The sequence below is a fragment of the Schistocerca gregaria genome, chromosome 3, assembly GCF_023897955.1.
Source record: "Schistocerca gregaria isolate iqSchGreg1 chromosome 3, iqSchGreg1.2, whole genome shotgun sequence".
NCBI classification, from domain to species: Eukaryota; Metazoa; Arthropoda; class Insecta; order Orthoptera; family Acrididae; genus Schistocerca; species Schistocerca gregaria.
The window spans coordinates 882,704,229-882,727,611 of record NC_064922.1 but is presented as its reverse complement, the minus strand read 5'-3'; the positions used below and the strand labels follow the sequence as shown (position 1 = coordinate 882,727,611).

The 23,383-nt window shown below is 41.9% G+C and overlaps 1 protein-coding gene across 1 annotated transcript in view; it reads right to left on the bottom strand.

The window, feature by feature from the left end:
* Positions 1–23,383, bottom strand: part of LOC126355041 (beta-1,3-glucan-binding protein-like) — a 133,058-nt gene that overhangs the window by 79,630 nt on the left and 30,045 nt on the right. Inside the window, exon 2 of the mRNA XM_050005193.1 lies at positions 9,724–9,951. Coding sequence (XP_049861150.1) covers positions 9,724–9,951 — 228 coding nt within the window. The remainder of the gene's footprint in view (positions 1–9,723; positions 9,952–23,383) is intronic.

Here is a 23,383-nt window from a genome sequence, read left to right as displayed (position 1 = left end):
GAGTGTATTTCGCCATATATCTTGCTCACCCATCTGGCTCTCACAAGGCATTCTGTAATTGTAACGGAATGTTATCTACTCCCATGGACTTGTTACGACTTAGGTCTTTCAGTGCTCTGTCAAATTCTGCACACATTATCACATCTCCCATCTCACCTTTAATTACATCGACCTTATATAGACCCTCTATATACTCCTTCCACCTTTCTGCTTTGACTTCTTTGCTTAGGACTGGATTTCCATCTGAGCTCTTGATATTCATACAGGTGGTCTCTTTTCTCCAAAGCTGTAGTCGGCATCTATCTTACCCCTAGTGGCATATGCTTCTACATCCTAACATTTGTCCTTTAGCTATTCCTGACTGACCGTTTTGCACTTACTGTCTATCCCATTTTTGGTACGTTTTTATTCCTTTTCGCCTGTTTCATTTACTGCATTTTTATATTTTCTCCTTTCATCAATTAAATTCAATAGCTCTCGTGTTGCCCAAGGACTTCTACTATCCCTCCTCTATTTACCTACTTGATCCTCTGCTGCCCTCACTATTTCATCTCTCAAAGCTAGCCATTCTTCTTCTACTGTATTCCTTCCCCCTGTTCTTGTCAACTGTTCCTTAATGCTCCTTCTGAAACTCTCCTCATCCCTTGGTTCTTGCAGTTTATCCAGGTCCCATCTCCTGAAATTACTACCTTTTTGAAGTTTCTTCAGCTTTAATCTACAGTTCATAACCAATGAATTGTGATCAGAGTCCACATCTGCCCCAAGAAATGTCCTACAATTTAAAACCTGGTACTTAAATCTCTGTCTTACCATTAAATAATCTATCTGAAACATTCCCGTGTCTCCAGGTCCCTTCCACGTATACACCCTTGTCTCATGCTTCTTAAACCAAGTATTAGCTATGATTAAGTTATGCTCTGTGCAAAATTCTACCAGGCGGCATTCTCTGTCATTCCTTACCCCCAATCTATATTCACCTACGACGTTTCCTTCTCTCCCTTTTCCTACCATCGCATTCCAGTTCCCCATGACCATTAAAATTTCGGCTCCCTTAACTATCTGAACAATTTCTTTTAACTCACCATACATTTCTTCGCTCCCTTCGTCATCTGCGGTGCTAATTGACATATAAACTTGTGCTACTCTGGAAGGCATGAGCTTCGCATTTATCTTGGTTACATTAATGCGTTCACTATGGTGTTTCTAGTAGCTTATCCATGTTCCTATTTTTTTATTTGTTAGTAAACCTACGCCTGCACTACCCCTATTTGATTTTGTTTTTATAACCCTGTATTCACCTGACCAAAAGTCCTATTCCTCCTGCCACCGAATTTCACTAATTCCCAAAACTTTAACCTATTCATTTCGCTTTTTAAATTTTCCAACCTACCGGGACGATTAAGGGATCTGACACTCCACGCTCCGATTCGTAGAACACCAGGTCTGTTATTATATGCATTAACTTTTTTTACTCTACTTTAGTAATTTTATAAAACGAAGTTAATTCCCTACTCATGACCACTGCTGTGGAACTGGTGGGTGAATAGAAAATTTTACTACTAACAGAGATACCAAACTGGTTCGGTAGGTAAAAATGAGTGATTACCCCTGTGTTAAATTCTTTTACGAATCAAAAAACACATGATCATTCGCGACACCCTACTACTGCTGATAATTTTTTAAAACATATTTTACTTGGAAAAGGGAACGCTTAGCTTTTGCAGTAGCTGTAGTTTTTATTAGCTACATAGGGTCGGCTGTGAATAAGTCACAGTAACTGATATCAGCCCTGCTAACTCTTGAAACGAGACAATTTATATTTGTGTTTTAAATGAAGTTCTTAGTTACGTTAGCTGCGCTGGAAATAGAAGAGAAACGTCATGAGATAATGTCATTGGAAAACTGAAGTGCTTCATTTTCGAGATTTTCGTCATATACGGTAGACTTGAAAGAAGGATGGTATTGGTACATATGTATCTGTAACATAGATCATTCCTTATAACGTTGTTTGTAGCTGTAAATAGATGTTGTCATCTACTGGATAAACAAGTGCTACTTTTAAGATCAGTTAAGGGTTCTTTCAGCCTTTCTCCTTGCAAAGCTGGTCGAAGCGTTTCTCTACTGCTTTAATTTGTTGAGACAGTTCACAATCAATGGCTCATCTTTCACTGACGTTGAACTTGCATCAATTAATTTGTAGTATGACTTTTTGATGCTTATACACTCCTGGAAATTGAAATAAGAACACCGTGAATTCATTGTCCCAGGAGGGGAAACTTTATTGACACATTCCTGGGGTCAGATACATCACATGATCACACTGACAGAACCACAGGCACATAGACACAGGCAACAGAGCATGCACAATGTCGCAACTAGTACAGTGTATATCCACCTTTTGCAGCAATGCAGGCTGCTATTCTCCCATGGAGACGATCGTAGAGATGCTGGATGTAGTCCTTTGGAACGGCTTGCCATGCCATTTCCACCTGGCGCCTCAGTTGGACCAGCGTTCGTGCTGGACGTGCAGACCGCGTGAGACGACGTTTCATCCAGTCCCAAACATGCTCAATGGGGGACAGATCCGGAGATCTTGCTGGCCAGGGTAGTTGACTTACACCTTCTAGAGCACGTTGGGTGGCACGAGATACATGCGGACGTGCATTGTCCTGTTGGAACAGCAAGTTACCTTGCCGGTCTAGGAATGGTAGAACGATGGGTTCGATGACGGTTTGGATGTACCGTACACTATTCAGTGTCCCCTCGACGATCACCAGAGGTGTACGGCCAGTGTAGGAGATCGCTCCCCACACCATGTTGCCGGGTGTTGGCCCTGTGTGCCTCGGTCGTATGCAGTCCTGATTGTGGCGCTCACACGTCTCCATTCGTCCCTCCATTCAAGCCTGTCGCGACACCACTGGAGGCGGGCTGCACGATGTTGGGGCGTGAGCGGAAGACGGCCTAACGGTGTGCGGGACCGTAGCCCAGCTTCATGGAGATGGTTGCGAATGGTCCTCGCCGATACCCCAGGAGCAACAGTGTCCCTAATTTGCTGGGAAGTGGCGGTGCGGTCCCCTACGGCACTGCGTAGGATCCTACGGTCTTGGCGTGCATCCGTGCGTCGCTGCGGTCCGGTTCCAGGTCGACGGGCACGTGCACCTTCCGCCGACCACTGGCGACAACATCGATGTACTGTGGAGACCTCACGCCCCACGTGTTGAGCAATTCGGCGGTACGTCCACCCGGCCTCCCGCATGCCCACTATACGCCCTCGCTCAAAGTCCGTCAACTGCACATACGGTTCACGTCCACGCTGTCGCGGCATGCTACCAGTGTTAAAGACTGCGATGGAGCTCCGTATGCCACGGCAAACTGGCTGACACTGACGGCGGCGGTGCACAAATGCTGCGCAGCTAGCGCCATTCGACGGCCAACACCGCGGTTCCTGGTGTGTCCGCTGTGCCGTGCGTGTGACCATTGCTTGTACAGCCCTCTCGCAATGTCCGGGGCAAGTATGGTGGGTCTGACACACCGGTGTCAATGTGTTCTTTTTTCCATTTCCAGGAGTGTATTTCTGAGAGCAGTGGTAAGACTCACACTCGGGAGGACACCGATTCAGATCGCCATCCACCCAACGATATTGAAGGTCTCCGTGATTTCTCCCCAAATCACGCAACTGAAATGCCAGAATGTTTCTTTGAAAAGGACGATCTGATTTCCTTAGCCGTCCTTCTCCTACCCGTATTTGCGCTCCATCTTTATTGATCTTGTAGTCGGCGGAACATTTTAAACCCATGGAGGTAAAAAAAAAAAGAATTGTATCCTTACGCCACAAACTTGAAGCCGACGTCCGCCATCTTATAACATTAGGTTCACCGCATTTATACTGTTGATTGGCGACTCCATAGAGTGCTGTGTACACAACGACCATATACGTGAAATTAGAAGGAAGGTCAGCGTTGGGTGTAATATTGATGGTTTATTGACAGCAAAATCGATTTTCAATCACATAGTGATCATCTTTAGTGCTGTAGTGTACAAATTAAAGTCATAGGCGCTGGTGACAAGTTATTATCAGTAACCAAAGCTATGAGACGAACACAATAAGTGAGTTATTGTGTTCGTTTCATAGCTTTGGTTATCGATAATAACTTGACACCAGTGCCTATGAGCTTAATTTGTACACTACAGCACTGAAGATGTTCAGTATGTGATTCAAAATCGATTTTGCTGTCAATAAACCATCAATATTACAGCCAACGCTCACCTTCCTTCTAATTTCACGCATTAATACTTCCATAGCTCACTGCAGTAATACTTAACCCTGGTATCACTGACGTGCTATCCCCCACTTTCGACTGTAGGAGATATCTGTCGGCTTTTGGGGTCGTATCCTAAATGGCATCTGGTGCTTTTATTGTGTGGAGACGTAGCTGTTTTCTCAAAAATGCCAGCTTGCGTCGTTTACGGGTCTATAGCCTAATTGACCCAGTCATAATCTAAAGTTTGATTCATAAGTCGAGCTGTTCAAGCAATATTTTCTTTTGTACACATATATTGTGGTTATGCTTTTACTTTTATTCTTTCCTTGCCTTCCAGACTGTAACTGCTCCCACACCGTATCAACTGCCTACGTGACCGCGCTGATTGTTGGTGCAGCACATCATGCCCTAAATTCCTCCCACTGATAATTATTCATTATTCACACTGTAAGTAGGCTGTTTAGGTTTTCTTGTTGGTAGCGCCACATAGCGCTCGGTATGAAAAAATCACTGGCTGTGCCGTGCGCAGTCTGTGTTTAGTTTGCATTGTTGTCTGCCATTGTAGTGTTGAGCAGCGGCAGCTGGATGCTAACAGCGCGTAGCGTTGCGCAGTTGGAGGTGAGCCGCCAGCAGTGGTGGACGTGGAGAGAGAGATGGCGGAGTTTTGAAATTTGTAAGAATTGGTGTCATGAACTGCTATATATATTATGACTATTGAGGTAAATACATTGTTTGTTCTCTATTAAAATCTTTCATTTGCTAACTATGCCTATCAGTAGCTAGTGCCTTCAATAGTTTGAATCTTTTAGTTAACTGGCAGTAGTGGCGGTTGCTGTATTGCAGTAGTTCGAGTAACGAAGATTTTTGTGAGGTAAGTGATTTGTGAAACGTATAGGTTAATGTTAGTCAGGGCCATTCGTTCGTAGGGATTTTTGGAAGTCAGATTGCGTTGCGCTAAAAAATATTGTGTGTCAGTTTAAGCACAGTCTTGTATACTTGTTCAAAGAGGACGTTTCACATAGACCAGTCGTGTAATAATTGTTCTAAGGGGACGTTTAAACACTTCCTCTCTCTTTAAATAAAAAAAGATTTTGGCTATAACAGCCTGTGTCAGCTGTGTTGTGTGGGTGAGTTTTACGTATGTGATTGTATCAATGTGCGAAGAAGACTTTGGCCTAAAGCGGACGTGAACACTCTTTTTGCCATGCCTGCTCCTCGGTGTGTGAGTAGCAATCTATCCGCTTCATAGTATAATTATTCCCTCATGAAGTTTGTTGTAAATAATCGATCGTACTTCATCAGGAGCAATGACGTAAAAAATTACAATAGGTCTATGTTAATGTGTTGCTCCATAACTCTGCTGTCAATATCTTAATTCTTTGCTTTTGTGTAACATCTGTGTTTTTCCAGTAAATGTGTTTCTTTTCGTATTCAGGGTGTAATTATAAAGTTAATTAAATGTTTTCGTGCCTTTAAAATAATATTTTTCATCAGGTTATGGGCCCAGTACACGTGTAAAGGAAACAACATAGTTTAATTAAAACAATATTTGAAATGAGCCTATGTCTGTAAAGAAACATGATTGCTAGCGGCGATTATAAGGTCAGCATTGATAAGCTTCACGGACCTGAGGACTGGGCCAAATGGAAATGGCATATTTCTCTGGTGCTGCGTTCATATGGACTAGAAATATTATTAACGGTACGCGTGAACGTGTAGAGTTGCTGCAAGATGCGACAAGTGCACAAAAAGAAGTGTATGTGGTATGGCACAAGGACGACGCAAAGGCAGCAAGTCTTACAGCAAGTGCGCTAAGTAAACCTGTTTCAGAACTCGTCTTAACGTGCAAGAATGCTAAAGAAATCTTGGACAAATTACGCTCCCGATTTGAACGTAGCAGTACTCAGCGTTTGAATATGTTGATTGAAAACATTTTTCCGTGTTAAACGTGATGAAACGGAAGATATTAGTGCACCTGTGGCCAAACTGCAAAAGTTATTTGTGGACCTAAACGATGAATTAGCAAAACATGAAGAAAATACGCTATCTGAAAGAAAATCTACACTGGGAAAAGCTACAACAATTTTAAGGATCTCTGGGATACGATACCGACAGAAAAGTAAAGCTTGAATTTATTAATTGAAAAACTCTGTACTATTGAACTGCGTGAACAAGACATTAATGGAAGTGCAGCTTTCGTCGTTTCTAAAACAAGAAAACGGAAAACAAGTAATCAGCAAGTAAAGATGACGAAGTCACAATTAAAACAGAAGTTTCCGTGAAAAATATGCAGACAATTAGGTCACTAGGCAGCAGAGTGTCCACAGAACACTCGTGACAGCAATAAAAGAAAAGAGAAGAAGCGAGAAGGTGAACACGCTGCATTTACTTCCTACGCTATGGTTGTGTCTACCAGTAATCACAGTGACCCAAATAAATGGTATTGCGATAGCGGCGCTATAAATCATATCACTCCCAACGAACAGTATTTTGTTTCGTATAGTGAATCTGATGCTCCTCAAGTAATTTCATTGGGAAAACAAAATGTCAAAATGTGTGCGTATGGCCAAGGAACAGTTTACATCCAAATTCGACGAAACGTTAAATGGTACAATGCTAGAATGGACAATGTTTTGCACGTCACTGATGCAAGTGCTAATCTGTTCTCTGTGAGCGCCATTGCCTGCAGAGGCTACAGTACTAATTTTAGTTATAATAATGTCTGTGTTCGAAAACAAGTCAATGGCAATATTGTTGTTAACAGAATTTCTAAAAGTAGGAGTTGCTGAATCTTCTAATGAAGAGAAACAGAAGAATAAAAGACAACGAAGAAAAGCAACCTGGATGGAACGTCGTGAATTTTGTATGGCAACAAAAGTTGATGCACTTGAATACAAAGATCCAAACTGTTTTTCAGAAATATTGCAGTCAAACGAGAAGGAAGAATGGATGCAAGCTATCAGTGAAGAACTTCAATCACTAAAGAGAAACGGTACCTAGGTGCTAGTTGACAGTCCGAAGAATGCCAAAGTATTGCAAAACAGCTGGGTTCTACGGCGAAAGATCGCCGTCAATGGAGGTACTCGCTTTAAAGCCAGATTGGTTGCATGTTCAGAAATTGGCATGCAAGAGACAAAGCAATAATTTCATGATTTTTTTCTTTTGGAGGAAGTGTTAAAAAAAAGAAAAAATTCCTTGAGGTCCATGTTTATGTGCTGCTCCATGACTCTGCTGTCAATGTCTTTATCCTTTGCTTTTGTGTAACATCTGTGTTTTTCCAGTAAATGTTTTTCTTTTCGTATTCAGGGTGTAATTATGAAGTTAATAAAATGTTTTCTTGCCTTTAAAATATTTTTTCGTCAACTTTTTTTCTTCCCTGTGTTTTTCCTTGCCTTCCAAACTGTAACTGCTCCCACACAGCATCAACTGTCTACGTGACCGCGCCGATTGTTGGTGCAGCACATCATGCACTAAATTCCTTCCACTGATAATTATTCATGGTCACACTTCCTCTCTCTTTAAATAAAAAAAAAAAATTTTGGCTAGAACTGCCCGAGTCAACTGTGTTGTGTGGGTGAGTTTTACGTATGTGATTGTATCAATGTGTGAAGAAAACTTTGGCGTAAAACGGACGTGAACACTCTTTTTGGCATGCCTACTCCTCGGTGTGTGAGTAGCAATCTATCCGCTTCATAGTATAATTATTCCCTCATGAAGTTTGTTGTAAATAATCTATCGTAATTCAGCAGGAGCAATGACGTAAAAAAATTACAGTACCAGAAGAAAAACACGACATTCATTGAGCCACGTCTGTAGCACAAACAGGGGTTCACAGTGTCACAAGCAAAACTTTTGATCACTTACCCAGTAATATGAAACACCTGAAAGATGGAAAAGTAAAATTTGAAACTAAACTGAAAACGTTTGTCTTAGACAACTCATCCTATTCTGCAGAAGACTGTCTATTATTGTAATGTGTAAAAGATGATGGGTAGGAATTAATTAAAAAACAAAAAACTAATAACTGATCAGCATGGAGGCATATTGTAAAAAAGGTTCTAATATAAAATGACTCGTTCCACATTATTACTATTTATCATGAGAGAGATACATGGAACATGAAACTAACTAATTATTGCCGTATGACAAAGCATGTCCTGGGAAAAGAAGAAAAGAGGCTGCTGTTAGAAAGGAAGGCCTATATGTTACACCAATTAGGCTACCATTAGTAAAAATTAATTACATACACGTTAAAGCAAAATATCCGCTTTATGAGGTTTAACCGTTTGAGACCACTCCTTAATCTCATTTATAGTATTTCTCAGTGCAGGAACATATTTAAAAAATTATATCGTTTTTTACCATACAAATTGCTATTATTGGTCATCATGATTGGTTATACACTGATACGGGAATCATAGGTAAGATTTCGAAGTGAGAAGATGCGTAACTACAGTGAAACTAATGCACTGAAAATCTAAGAAGACAAGAACTCCATTCTGCATGGAGTTGTGTTCCTTTAACATCTCAGGAATCGCATAAAAAACCAATTATGATATACAGGACATAAAATCCCGTCTAAGGGCCGCTTTCATTTTTATGTTAATAATTGGCAACCAGTGCTGTACAATCGCAATAAAGCCATGAGATTCAATTGACTCCTTTATTAGAACATGTTATGCATTTCGGGATTACACCCATCTTCGGACATCACAAACTTCAACTCCTTCCTAACCAACCAGGGATACAGCCTTGATAACTCAAAGAAAGTGTCCAATAACACTGGCTGTGTCGCACTTATAATCACATGATTTTCATTTTTCAACTCGTATGCACAACATTTTTAATGCTCACTTTATTGACATGCACAACATACCATTCCATGCCTTGCTTCTGTCCTCATTGCACAGGTTTTTGGGCTAGCAAAGAATATGTAGGCAAGTTTTTTACATATATCCGTTGTTATATCCAGACAAATCCTATGTAATGTATTTCTTTGAAATAGACTTGGTGGTTAATGAGCCTTGGGGACAGCGAGGAATCTTTCGTTGCTGTCCTGGCTATGACAGATGGATGGGGGTGAGTTGCCACCGGATTCCTCCAATGACAGAGGACTATAGCGCAGCGTTATCTCATATGACTATAAGTGCGACACAGCCAGTGTTCTTGGACACTTTCTTCGAGTTATCAAGGCTGTACCCCTGGTTGGTTAGGAAGCATTTGAAGTTTGCGATGTCCGAAGATGGGTGTAATCCCGAAATGCATAACAAGTTATAATAAAAGAGTCAATTGAATCTCGTGGCTTTATTGCGATTGTACAGCACTGGTTGCCAATTATTAACATAAAAATGAAAGCGGCCCTTAGACGGGATTTTATGTCCTGTATATCATAATTGGTTTTGTTCAAAATGCACCATTTAAAAGAAAAGATAAACAAGTTTGTGACGCTTATAACTCGTACCTTTGACGACGAAAGTCTGATCGTCCAAGCGGTACCCCTGCCCATCAACCTGCACGTACAGCCAGTAATTGATGACGTCACCAGGCTTGAGGCGCACCCGACGGTCCTCGTAGACCCAGCGGCTACCCTTCGGCCTGGTGATGTCCACTGAGATCTGGCCAGCCTCCAGCGGTGAGATGGGTTTGTTCAGGTTGGCGTGCACAGCAAACAGCTCCACACCCAGATCATCTGCGGACAAACCAACAGAGTGAGTGAGACCTATGCCTTCTCATCTATCACATAAGAAGTGTGTAAGCCATTTGTTTTAGTCTCTTACCGGCAAACCCTTGGAAAAGAATGGGAAAGAAATAGAAGTTCAGTGCTTCACATGTGATAGTATACAGTGCAGCTTCATTAATAAGATAGCGAGAAATATGCAGAAATGCAAGACGTACATAGAAACCACAGGAGGTAAGTACAGTTTCCAGAGGGTCGGAGTTGAGTGTAACGCTGAATAAAATGCTCTGTGTAGGGGAAGTGTAGCCGTCCTTCTCATTCCTCCACCCCCAACCCCCTTCAACTCTGCTTTTTGCTGTTTGCAGATGTAATCGGAATAGCACAGTAGCCTCTATATGGATGCTAACACGGCCCTAGATGTTGATTTTATAGTTATCACCATTGGAATTTCTTCTGTGTTTATTTCACGAAGAACTTGGCTTTGATTATGGATAACGCATTCGTATCAGGGTGAACATTCATCCACGAGACTAAGAGGGCCATAGACACGGGTTCACAGGTAGATGCCGTGTTTCTTGACTTCCGCAAGGCGTTCGATACAGTTCCCCAAAGTCGTTTAACGAACAAAGTAACAGCATATGGACTATCAGACCAATTATGTGATTGGATTGAACAGTTCCTAGATAACAGAACACAGCATGTCATTCTCAATGGAGAGAAGTCTTCTGAAGTAAGAGTGATTTCAGGTGTGCCGCAGGGGAGTGTCGTAGGACCGTTGCTATTCACAATATACATAAATGACCTGGTGGATGACATCGGAAGTTCACTGAGGCTTTTTGCAGATGATGGTGTGGTATATCGAGAGGTTTTAACAATGGAAAATTGTACTGAAATGCAGGAGGATCTGCAGCGAATTGACGTATGGCGCAGGGAATGGCAATTGAAGCTCAATGTAGACAAGTGTAATGTGCTGCGGATACATAGTGAGATAGATCCCTTATCATTTAGCTACAATATAGCAGGTCAGCAACTGGAAGCAGTTAATTCCATAAATTATCTGGGAGTACGCATTAGGAGTGATTTAAAATGGGATGATCATATAAAGTTGATCATCGGTAAAGCAGATGCCAGACTGAGATTCATTGGAAGAATCCTAAGGAAAAGCAATCCTAAAACAAAAGAAGTAGGTTACAGTACGCTTGTTCGCCCACTGCTTGAATACTGCTCAGCAGTGTGGGATCCGTACGAGATAGGGTTGATAGAAGAGATAGAGAAGATCCAACGGAGAGCAGCGCGCTTCTTTACAGGATCATTTAGTAATCGCGAAAGCGTTATGGAGATGATAGATAAAATCCAGTGGAAGACTCTGCAGGAGAGACGCTCAGTAGTTCGGCACGGGCTTTTGTTGAAGTTTCGAGAACATACCTTCACCGAGGAGTCAAGCAGAATATTGCTCTCTCCTACGTATATCTCGCGAAGAGAACATGAGGATAAAACCAGAGAGATTAGAGCCCACACAGGGGCATACCGACAATCCTTCTTTCCTCGAACAATACGAGACTGGAATAGAAGGGAGAACCGATAGAGGTACGAAAGGTACCCTCAGCCACACACCGTCAGGTGGCTTGCGGAGTATGGATGTAGATGTAGATTTAGAACATAAAAGTAGCGACGAGCTCTTGCCCTCTCGTGTTTACGGCGACATGTCGCTGCCATTGCCAGTGGTATTTTAAAGTCGTTTATATGCTGGACTAAGCAATTTAAAATGCAAATACTATGTACAATATATGCGTCAAACGATGTTCGTAACATACACTACTGGCCATTAACATTGCTACACCACTAAGATGATATGCTACAGACACGAAGTTTAACCGACAGGAAGAAGATGCTGTGATATGCAAATGATTAGCTTTTCAGAGCATTCACACAAGGTTGGTGCCGGTGGCAAGACCTACAACGAGCTGATATGAGAAAAGTTTCCAACCGATTTCTCATACACAAACAGCAGTTGACCGGCGTTGTCTGGTAAAATGTTGTTGTGATGCCACGTGTATGGAGGAGAAATGCGTACCATCACATTTCCGACTTTGATAAAGATCGGATTGTAGCCCATCGCAATTTGCAGTTTATCGTATCGCAACATTGCTGCTCGCGTTGGTTGAGATCCAATAACTGTTAGCAGAATATGGAATCGGTGGGTTCAGGAGGGTAATACGGAACGCCGTGCTGGATCCCAACGGCCTCGTATCACGAGCTGTCGAGATGACAGGCATCTTATCCGCATGGCTGTAACTGATCGTGCAGCCACGTCTCGATTCCTGAGTCAACAGATGGGGACGTTTGCAAGACAACAACCATCTGCACGAACAGTTCGACGACGTTTGCAGCAGCATGGACTATCATCTCGGAGACCACGGCTGCGGTTACCCTTGACGCTGCATCACAGGCAGGAGCGCCTGCGTTGGTGTACTCGACGACGAACCTGGGTGCACGAATGGCAAAACGTCATTTTTTTGGGATGAATCCAGTTTCTGTTCACAGCATCATGATGGTTGCATCTGTGTTTCGCGACATCATGGTGAACGCACATTGGAAGCGTGTATTCGTCATCGCCATACTGGCGTATCACCCGGCGTGATGGTATGGGGTGCCATAGGTTACACGTCTCGGTCACCTCTTGTTCTCATTGACGACTCTTTGAACAGTGGACGTTACATTTCAGATGTGTTACGACCGGTGGTTCTACCCGTCATTCGATCCCTGCGAAACCCTACATTTCAGCAGTATAATGCACGACCGCATGTTGCAGGTCCTGTACGGGCCTTTCTGGACACTGAAAATGTTCGAATGCTGCCCTGGTCAGCACCACATTCTCCAGATCTGTCAGCAACAGAAAACGTCTGGTGAGTGGTGGCCGAGCAACTGGCTCGTCACAATAGGCCAGTCACTATTCTTGATGAACTGTGGTATCATGCTGAAGCTGCACGGGCAGCTGTACCTGTACACGCCATTCAAACTCTGTTTGCCTCAATGCCCAGGCGTATCAAGGCCGTTATTACGGCCAGTGTTGGTTGTTCTGGGTATTGATTTCTGAGGATCTATGTACCCAAATTGTGTGAAAATGTAATCACATGTCAGTTCTAGTATAATGTATTTGTCCAATGAATACCCGTTTATCATCTGCATTTCTTCTTGGTGTAGCAATTTTAATGGCCAGTAGTGTATATGCAAAACGTTTGAAACATAAATACAGCAATCTGTAGTGACTTAGGTACTATTTAATAAAAATCCCCGCCAATGGAGACGATCAAAAGCGGATCTGAAGCACCACAGTCAACGTCTGTCAGGCGCCACCAGAGACACGACCAGTGGCTCGAGTTGGCCTGCCCGACGACAGAACGGACCTAGCCGTGTGGCTGCAGGCCAGTCTAGCACACTATGCCTCACGTTCACTTATCACTCACGCCTAGCCTCTATATGGATGTTGACGCTGCTCTGGACTTTGATTTTATAGTTACCACCACTGGAATTTCTCCTGTGTTCAGTTCACGAAGAACAAGGCTTTGATTATGGATTACGCATTCGTATCAGGGGTGAACATAAAAGTAGTGACGAGTTCTTGCCCTCTCGTGTTTACGGCGACATGTCGCATCCATTGCCAGTATTAGTGACACCAAGTTTTGGTAACTTGGCAGCAACAGCAGTCACTACAGCAGCGGCAACGGCACCAACAGTTTGCACGAAGAACTGCAGGCCTCTCTGCTGCAGCTCGTATTGTAACAGCAACAACCATGCCAGTCAGTGGACACGGTTTTGCTCTCACCGGTTTTCGCTGCCTTCGACAAGTTTTGGAGAACTGAAGTCTACGTCCGTCACATTGAACTACTGTTGTATTCATAGTATTTCTGACAGGCATCAAAGTGATTCACTTTTGTCGTTATTTATACGAAGTGGCGCAAAAACTGTAACCACTTTCAGACCCTAATGAATGGTCTTTCAGTGATCTGTGTGTTCTATCAAGTAAATACTACGGTCAGCAGAAGTACCTTCTTGTGGCTAGGCTCCAGTTTCATCACTGCCATAAATAACAGTGACTGTCAAACTCGGCATGTGTTGCTGACTTGCAGGATCTCGCATGAAAGTAAAATTTCACGTGGCAGAACTGTAGAGCTTTGTATGTGGAATCATTAATTCCAGAAGCGATTGAGTACCTTGCCCTTGACAGAGAGGTTGATGCAAAAGCTGTGGCTAAGTCTGATCAAAGTCTTGATGAAGTGCTTAAAACTGCAAAATCTCCCAAAGTTGCTTTGGCAGGTCAGCATTCTTGTATGCCAGATCAGAGAAATCCCTGATCTGGGATTTTACAAACGAAATTCAGGTTCCCCAAGTTGTCAGTGCCGTCACAAACAGTGATCAACAGTGATTCCAACTCATCATCTACCCAGTCAGATCCATTTCATACTGGGTTGTTGAATAAGTTCATAGTGTTTTATAAGTTTAATGAACACAAAATATACACATAAGAAAAACTTTAATCATCAGTAATATATTATCATTCATTATTTAAAAACTCTTTCAACTCTGGGATAACTTTTCAATATCGCGATTGTAAAAATCACGTGGTTTTGAGGCGAAGAACTCATCGAACCATGATCGGAGTGCATTTTCATCCGAAAAGGTAGTTCCTTGAAGGTCATTCGATAGAGAGCGGAAAAGATGCAAGTTCAGGTGAATAAGGTGGGTGTGGAATGACCTGCCAACCCATCTCCTGAGTAGTGTTTTTTTGGTCAGTCTAGCAGAATGCGGACGAACGTTGTCGTGGCATAGCATCACTTCACGCAGTCTCCCTCGTCGTTATTTTTGGTCTGCGTCTGCAGGACGTTTCATTTGTCAACAATAAATGCCAGAAGTGATGGTTACATCCCGGGGAAGCAATTCATTGTACACCACACGGTCACTGTTCCACCAGAAGCATAACATTATCTTTTGTAGATGCACACAGGTCTTTGTACGGCAAGTTGCTGCTTTGTTTGGGCTCAACCATCCCTTTCTTTCCTTTACGTTAGCATAAAGACACCATTTCTCATCACCAGGAACGATAGAGGATAGGAATGGTCGGTGTTGTTCAGCAGCCAATAGATGAAGAGCAAACAGAGATGTACATATGGACAGCTACTGATTTTTGTTTTTGGCTTAGAGCATGCGGTACCCATAAACCTGATTTTTGAACCTTCCCCGTTGCACGTAAATGTTGCACGGTGCAGGAACTATCACGCTTCATCACATTTGCCAGTTCACGAGTACACTGACGTCGATCATTGTAGATTAATAATTTTAAACGACCTTCACTAAACGCCCAAAGGTCTTCCTGAATTTGGAGAGTCACTACTGTCAAAACGATCCTCCTTAAATCAAGAAAGCCATTTTCTAGTCATGCTCTATCTTTTGGCAGTTTCCCCATACACGGTGCAAAGTATTCTGGCAGTCTCCTTTCCCATCGCCCCTCTATTGGACTCAAACAGAAGAGTATGTAGGAAATGTTCCGGTTTCTCCACCTGGCACTCCATTTTCTAGCATCCACAGTACCAGTCACTATCATCAGGTGACAAAATGATAATATGTAAACTCTAATAGCAACAGTGAACTTGAAATAAAAAATGACAATCGATAATTAAACCGATAGCAACCGGGATACCAACAAGCAAAACAAAAACGCTACTAACTTAGGCACCAAGCTAATTTATTTAAATCATGCTGTCCGGTTGTCCTTACCTCTCGCGGCAGCGAGCCTCAAAGAAAGAAAAAAACAGTCTGTTTTTGATTATTAGCTCTGTATTTTGTGTACCAGTATTTTCCTGTGTCCTAACCCTGTGATTTAACCCAGAATACATGGTTATGTTAGATATGAATGTGAATTCTCACAGAGTTTGGTTATGTGTTGGTGCAGTCTCGCCAATTTGGGGATGTAACTAGAAAGACACGGAAGTTCACTGTATCGACAGTATAGGTTGTTTAGTCACGGATGTATGATAAAGTTCATTAGAAAGCCTGGTCGTTATCTGGTCAGTTCTCCCCTCCACAAATTTTCAGCAGAACTGCTAACTGCTAGCTGTAGTCTGACGTTTTTCTTCTGGTGGCCCTGGATAAGACAGATTGTCTTTGTGGGTACTTTGTACTAGTATGAGGTTAGATACTGTAATGTTTTATACGTGAGTTACTGTTTTGATAAGATTTTCACTTTCAGTTTTTGGCTCTTAGGAAATTAGTAGTCATTCCGTGCGTAACTTTTCATGCGGGTAAATAATTGTAATTTTTGCGGGAAAATTTTTTTCTGTAATTTGAACATATTCCACGTGTCGTAGTATTACAAAGAAACCATATCTTTTCTTAACGTTTCCCAGACTAATTTCATCATCAATGTATCGAGTAAAATCAAGGATTGTACTTGTATCTAATGATGTGTTCAATTTCATAATTTTTCGCTACTTGTGGATTTTGCTCAGTCACAGGTTCAGATAAGCAGTCGAAGAGATCACGCTTCGTGTTCTTAGATCAGTAATAATTTTGTATGTCCTTTGTGGATGTTCACTTAACTTGTGCAGGTCCAATTCAAAGTTAACTTTGCGTTTAAAAGTCATTTTTTTGTTCCTGTTGACACATGTGTATTCACGTGCTAGCTAGTTTGTCTTTAGAGTCGTATTTCACAGGTAAACGAACAGATCTCAATTCTTTAAACTAAACTAATACCTAGATACCTGTAGAACGTCTATTCATGTACTAATTCTCTATGTAAGATAACTTTTTGCATGTCATTGATAGATGAACAGGTCTCAGTTTTGCAGCGGAATCAATACCTAAACGTGTGTGGAATTATTATTCATTTTCATAATTCTCAGTTTAATATAACTTTTCACTGTTTGTTGCATGTAAATCCACATGGTCCCTAGATTGTTTCTGCATGCATATCTGATCTGTAAATGAGAAGATTCCAGTTTTCCAAGGAAAACTAATACACAAACTTGTACAGAACTTTTATTAATTTCCCTATTTCTCAATTTAAAATAATTTTTTGTCGTCTTGCACCTTGTAACATTAATGAGATAAATTTTAGCTACAGTGCGACGAGAGGAAATTGTGCCTCTCAACAGTTATAAACATTATCTATTCGACGTATGAAAAAACAGTGAAATAACTATTAATTATTTATATAATATTTTATGAGCTAATTGGACATGTCGGTGTGTATCATACAAAGACAATGATGATTGTAAATTCCTTTTATGATCTGCGTTTGTCCTCCTTTGTTTTTACGTTTTACTGGTTGGCTTTTGTAGGTTGCGGACGCAAGACGCATATCAAACTGAGGTCTGTTAAGAAATTTTAATTATTTGTTAATTATTACTTGAGAATAGAGTTCATTATTATTTTAAACATGAATCAATAAATATTTGTAACTTTAATTCCTCTCTCAATAAGTATTATCTGTGTTAATTATTTCTTTCCGCTGCAAGGAGCACAGCCATTGATGATAGCAATTTGTATCGCGTTTTTATATATGTTTCTTAGGAAAAAATCAAAGGTTTGCTTGATAAAAATTAGTCTAAATAGTGCACAATGTGAAAGTAAAGTTTAATAAGCATTTCAAATACTTATCCTGTTAAAAGGAAAGTAGATCTAACAATAGAAAGTCTCTACCAGTTGTCTGCCGCCATCTTAACAATTATCACATAGGCAAATTCAAATTACGCAACTCTGCAGACATAAATGCCGAAGGTAATAAAATTGTGTAAAATTAAATGTGCACCGGTGGTCCCGAACTCATTTTAATGAAAACAGTTCGAATCAGATTGCTTCTTTAAAAACAGTGCTCATAGCACGATCCATGTAACAAACCTTTTTTTCCTGATGTATGGAGCCGAAATTAATTACGCACGAGTTGCGAACAATATTGTTTCAGCTAACATATGTCAGTGTTGTGCGCGGCTGATATTCGGTGGTTTTAATGATCATTTTGCTGAAGATAACTGTTTCCATCATAATCAATAGTTGTATAGCATCTGTTGTATGAATTGCGATTTAGTGACACACAGCTCACAGACAACACTTTAACACAACGTTAACTTGGATTTCTTTAGCAACTTGACCAAATCTTTAGCCGAGAGGAAAAATTATTTAGTAATTACTTACTGTAATAAAATAAGATTAACTAATATTTAAATGAAAATGATAAACATCAAACCACTGAATAACACAGCGAACGCCACACTGACCAATATGGCGTTCGCTGTGTTATTCAGTGGTTTCTTTTCTTCTTGTTTACTCGTTTTAGTAGTATACTCTGAGTGTGTACCAATGGCGATTTATCATTTCTTCTTGTGATGTCAGTAGGATTTTTATAGTATACTACCACTCTGTATCCCGTGTTCCATTTTCCTCTCGTTTATTCACTTCAATACACTCTGATTGTAAATGTTGTTTTATGACGAATCAGTCCTTTGCTACTCACATGTAACTTCGTACCACAGTACGTCATAAATTAATGTCCACTATGAAGTGTCAAAACAGATTGTAATACAACATTTCCTGTGTTGAGATGGCTGTATGGAACGTTCCGAAAGCCAATTAAAGAAAAAAATGCATTCATGTCTGAAGAAACATTGTATAACGTGAATTGTCAACACAGAAATTGTGCAATAACATACAAAGAATTACATGCAACGACGGGTTAAAGCTACGACCACATCGAATGTCCATCTCTAACATGAATAAAAAAATGGCTCTGAGCACTATGGGACTTAACTTCTGAGGTCATCAGTCGCCTAGAACTTAGAACTAATTAAACCTAACTAACCTAAGGACATCACACACATCCATACCGGAGGCAGGATTTGAACCTACGAACATAGCAGCAGCGCGGTTCCGGACTGAAGCGCCTAGAACCGCTCGGCCACAACGTGACAGGAATCATGGTGTGTGTGTGTGTGTGTGTGTGTGTGTGTGAGTGTGTGTGTGTGTGTGTGTGAGAGAGAGAGAGAGAGAGAGAGAGAGAGAGAGAGAGCTTAGAAGACGTGCACAAGTGTGACATTTGGAAGTTTGGATCGGTCGTGACAGGATATCTGAGGCTAGAATCGTAGCTCAGCTTGTTCGGTCAGGGAGCTGGCTGCTCTCTAATAAAAGTCATTAAGGCGATCGCTCCCGTTATCGGGAAATACGGGTTCGAGTTCAGGTCTGGCAAAAATTTTTATGCATCGCCTATAAATAGTGCAGCTGATGTCAATTTAGATTCACAATTTGTGAATCAAATTTCGCAATTTAGCTATGGACATTGGTGCATTGGCGAGTTAACCTATGTATTTGTACACTGAGCAACAGCAGCTTGGCAGTAAACGGTTCCTTGTGTCCGAGCGGTTCTAGGCGCTTCAGTCCGGCACCGCGCTGCTGCTACGGTCGCGGCTTCGAATCCTACCTCGGGCATGGATGTGTGTGGTGTCCTTAGGTTATTTAGATTTAAGTAGTTCTAAGTCTAGGGGACTGATGACCTCAGATGTTAAGTCCCATAGTGCTCAGAGCCATTTGAACCATTAGACGGTTCTCTAGGACGAGTAAGCAGCAACGACGCAGCTTACGATTGGGGTGCTTTGTAGGTCTGCGAGCGGACGGCGGGCGAAGTGCGAGAGAGAGGTTTCTGGACACTCTGGACACTGTATTCGACCGTCACTTGTGGATTGCTATGCTGCTTGCATACGGAGTCTTATATCAGCCGTTATTCTCCTGTGCTGCTCACAATTGATTTTGACATTTTTTATGTAATGGTTTGCGGTGTTCTTTCAAGATCTTTTCTGGCGCCAGTTAATTCCATCTCCACGTCAGATACAGAAAATCTTAAAAATTGCTCTACATTATTCGGCTCATCTATTACAAGATGGTTGGAGTTTGATTCATTAATTTTATGACGTCAGTTTTAAATAGCCTGTGTTTCTAAATTGTTGAAATTCCGTTTTCAGGATTTGTCTTGTAAATAATGTTGCTTGCAACCGAACCCAACCCTTCCATCCTCAACCTAACCGGTCGGTCTGTTAAACAATTGCAAGTATTTCTGGTAACTCTTGACGCCTATAGCAAAAATAATTTTGAGGAAGAGGTTTCCGAACAAAACTGCAGTTTAGAAAACTTGTAAATCTTAATTCTATGACGCCCCTTCTCCCTCACCTAACTTAACACAGAACAATTAGTGACCCCAGTGCTTTAAGTCTTCAGTTAGTCGCACATTATTTTGCTTCCCTTAAATATGTTGGACATAGTTTTTAACTGAGATGTTAGAGTTCACATCCTTGTAGTATAATAGCGTTAGTAAACGCGGCGATGGTCTATGACATTTTAATTTATTATTGTCAAAAAATACAACACATGAAATACTGATTACTGGTTCATCAATAAATATTGTTGCAGGAAAATAAATAAAAAGAATACTGTGCCTAAATTCTCTGTGAATTTCTGCAACATGTTTTATTAGCAGCTGTAATTCTGTCCGAGTCGAGAAGATTAGAGAATCGTTTCAACATAAGGAAACTGCATGGCAAGGCCGATGACACGTTACTCATAGCAGGAAATCGTGGCCTATTAACATCTACGTAAAGAGTGCGCAGACGCAATCCCCTCGCTTTATCGCGTCCCGCCGGCTGTTCCTTCAGCAGCTGCAGGCGCACCTTCCGTCTCTCGGAGTGGCGAAACTTATTCACAGGCGGAAGTCGAGTGCCCAAGAGGGTTCTAGTTCCGGCGCGACAGGAATCTTCAGGCGACCAGGAAGATGCCGATCTATGCGTTCTCGCTGTGAAGTCAAAACTCATGCCTGCTAAAATATTACCACGGCAGGTGAGCCCAAGTCCTGTCAAGGAAGGAATATACCAGGTGGTAAGAAACAGTATGAAAAACTTGTAAAGGTGTTACAGGGTTGTCTGTGATGAGACATAGTTGTTAAGGAAAAGATCGAGTTAATTAGCATCGAATTAGACAACCAGGCCGTCGTGCGTGCAAATTCAAGCGACCGTCCAGAGACGGTTTCGTCGAACGTGATCATCGTTTGTATTCCTAAAATCGAACAAGACAGGAGAGCGATAGGTCGGTACTAAGGATCGAATCCGAGCCAACGGCTGAACAGTCTCGTGCATCATCATCTAAGCTGTGAGAACAAATAACACTAATTGTAGCTGGCTGCTCCCTGGAGTTTGCGGCTGTAACGGCCTGATTGGCTAACTTTAATGCTAATTAACTCAGAAGCGGCGCAACGTATCGATTTTTTTCTGACAATTAGTGCTCAGCACAATTTACCAACCCACCCTGCAACACCTTTTCAAGCTCTCCGGGCTGCGTGTAACCAGCATGCCTACACTGTCGGCCATTAAGCTGCAGTGCCGTGAAGTGGGCATGCAAGAAAGTCAAATCACCATTATGTGTACTACATGCTTGGAAGGTAAACTATACGAATTTCAACACAATCGCACGATGTTCGCTGAAGCAATGCCTTCAGTTAATCGAATAAAACTGTAAACCATACGTCTGGAGCGCTTGGAACACCTTCAACCAAACTTGGTACACATGTGACTTGTTGTGATGCCTCAGTTCGATGACTAGTTTGACAATGCAGCTGTCCACGCTACTCCATCCTGTCAGGGCCTCTTCATCCCTGAATGCAACCAAATTCCATTTGAACCGGCTTACTGTATTCATCTCTTTGCATCCCTCTGCAATAACTATCCCCCGCGATTACCTCCAATTCTAATCAGATAATTCCTTGCTGTCTAGAAATGTGTCCTATCAACCGATCCCTTCTTTTAGTCAGAATGTGCCACAAATTTCTTTTCTCCCCAGTTCTGTTCAATATCTCCTTGCGTCATCTGCCCACCCAATCATCAGCATTCTTCTGCAGCACCACATTTCAAAAGCTTCTATTCTCTTCTTGTTTAAACTGTTTATCATCCACGTTTATCCAAATTTTTCTTCTTCGGAAACGCTTTTCTTACCACTGGCAGTCTACATTTTATATCTTCCGTTCTTCCACCATAATCAGTCACTTTGCTGCCCAAATAGCAAAACTCATGTACTAGTGTCTCATCTCCTGATCTTCTTTCCTCAGATCACCTGATTTAATTCAACCATATTCAGCTACCCTTGTTTTGCTATTGTTGATGGTAATCTAATATCCTCCACTACTCTTCCGTTCAAATGCTCTTTCAAATCCTTTTCTGTGCTTACAATGTCATATCAAGCGTCAAAGTTTTTATTTCTTCTCCCTGAACTTTAGTGCCCTCTACGAACGTTTCTTTGGTTTCCTTTACTTCTTGTTCAGTGTACAGATTGGATAATATTGGGGAAATGCTCGCCCAACCATGTCTCACTCTTTTCTCAAACACTCCTTCCCTTTATTAATGAAAACTTTGGGGTTAAGAGGCCATGGTTAAAAAGTACAAATTCTTACTCCTGAAGTTTCGTTGCCATCTGCGGAAAACATCTTACGAGGCGAGCCAACGACTGGCTATTAGGCCGTGAAGGTCCCGTTTATATAAGGCGCACAGAGGGCGCCACCGCTCACCACGTGCTATCGAAGCGAAACTACACTATGTGATAAAAAGTATCCGGACATCCCCAAAACCATACGTTTTTCATATTATGTGCATTGCGCGGCCACCTACTACCAGGTACTCCATATCATCGACCTCAGTAGTCATTAGACATCGTGAGAAAGAAGAATGGGGCACTCCGCGGACCTCACGGACTTGGTCAGGTGATTGGGTGTCACTCGTGTCATACGTCTGCACGCGAGATTTCCACACTCCTATACATCCCTAGGTCCACTGTTTCTGATGTGATTGTGAAGCACAAACGTGAAGGGACACGTACAGGCCGACCTCGTCTGTTGACTGACAGAGACCGCTGACAGTTGAACAGGGTCGTAATGTGTAACAGGCAGACATCTATCCAGACCATCGCGTAGGAATTCCAAACTACATCAGCATCCACTGCAAGTACTGTGTCAGTTATACGGGAGGTGAGAAAACTTGGATTTGATGGTCAAGCATCTGCTCATGTTCTGGGATTTTCCTTGACACCCGTCTCACTATGTTACTGAACGGGCGCCGAAGAGCTTGCTGTCGTGCGCCAAAAACTGCTCTACTACTACTACTACTACTACATAAGCCACACATCACGCCGGTAAATGTCAAACGACGCCTCACTTGGTGTAAGGAGCGTAAACATTGGACGATTGGACAGTGGAAAAACGTTGTGTGGAGTGACGAATCACGGTACACAATATGGCGATCCGATGCCAGGGTGTGGGTAAGGCGAATGCCCGATGAACGTCATCTGCCAGCGTTTGTAGTGCCAACAGTAAAATTTGGAGACGGTGGTGTTATGTTGTAACCGTGTTTTTCATGGAGGGAGC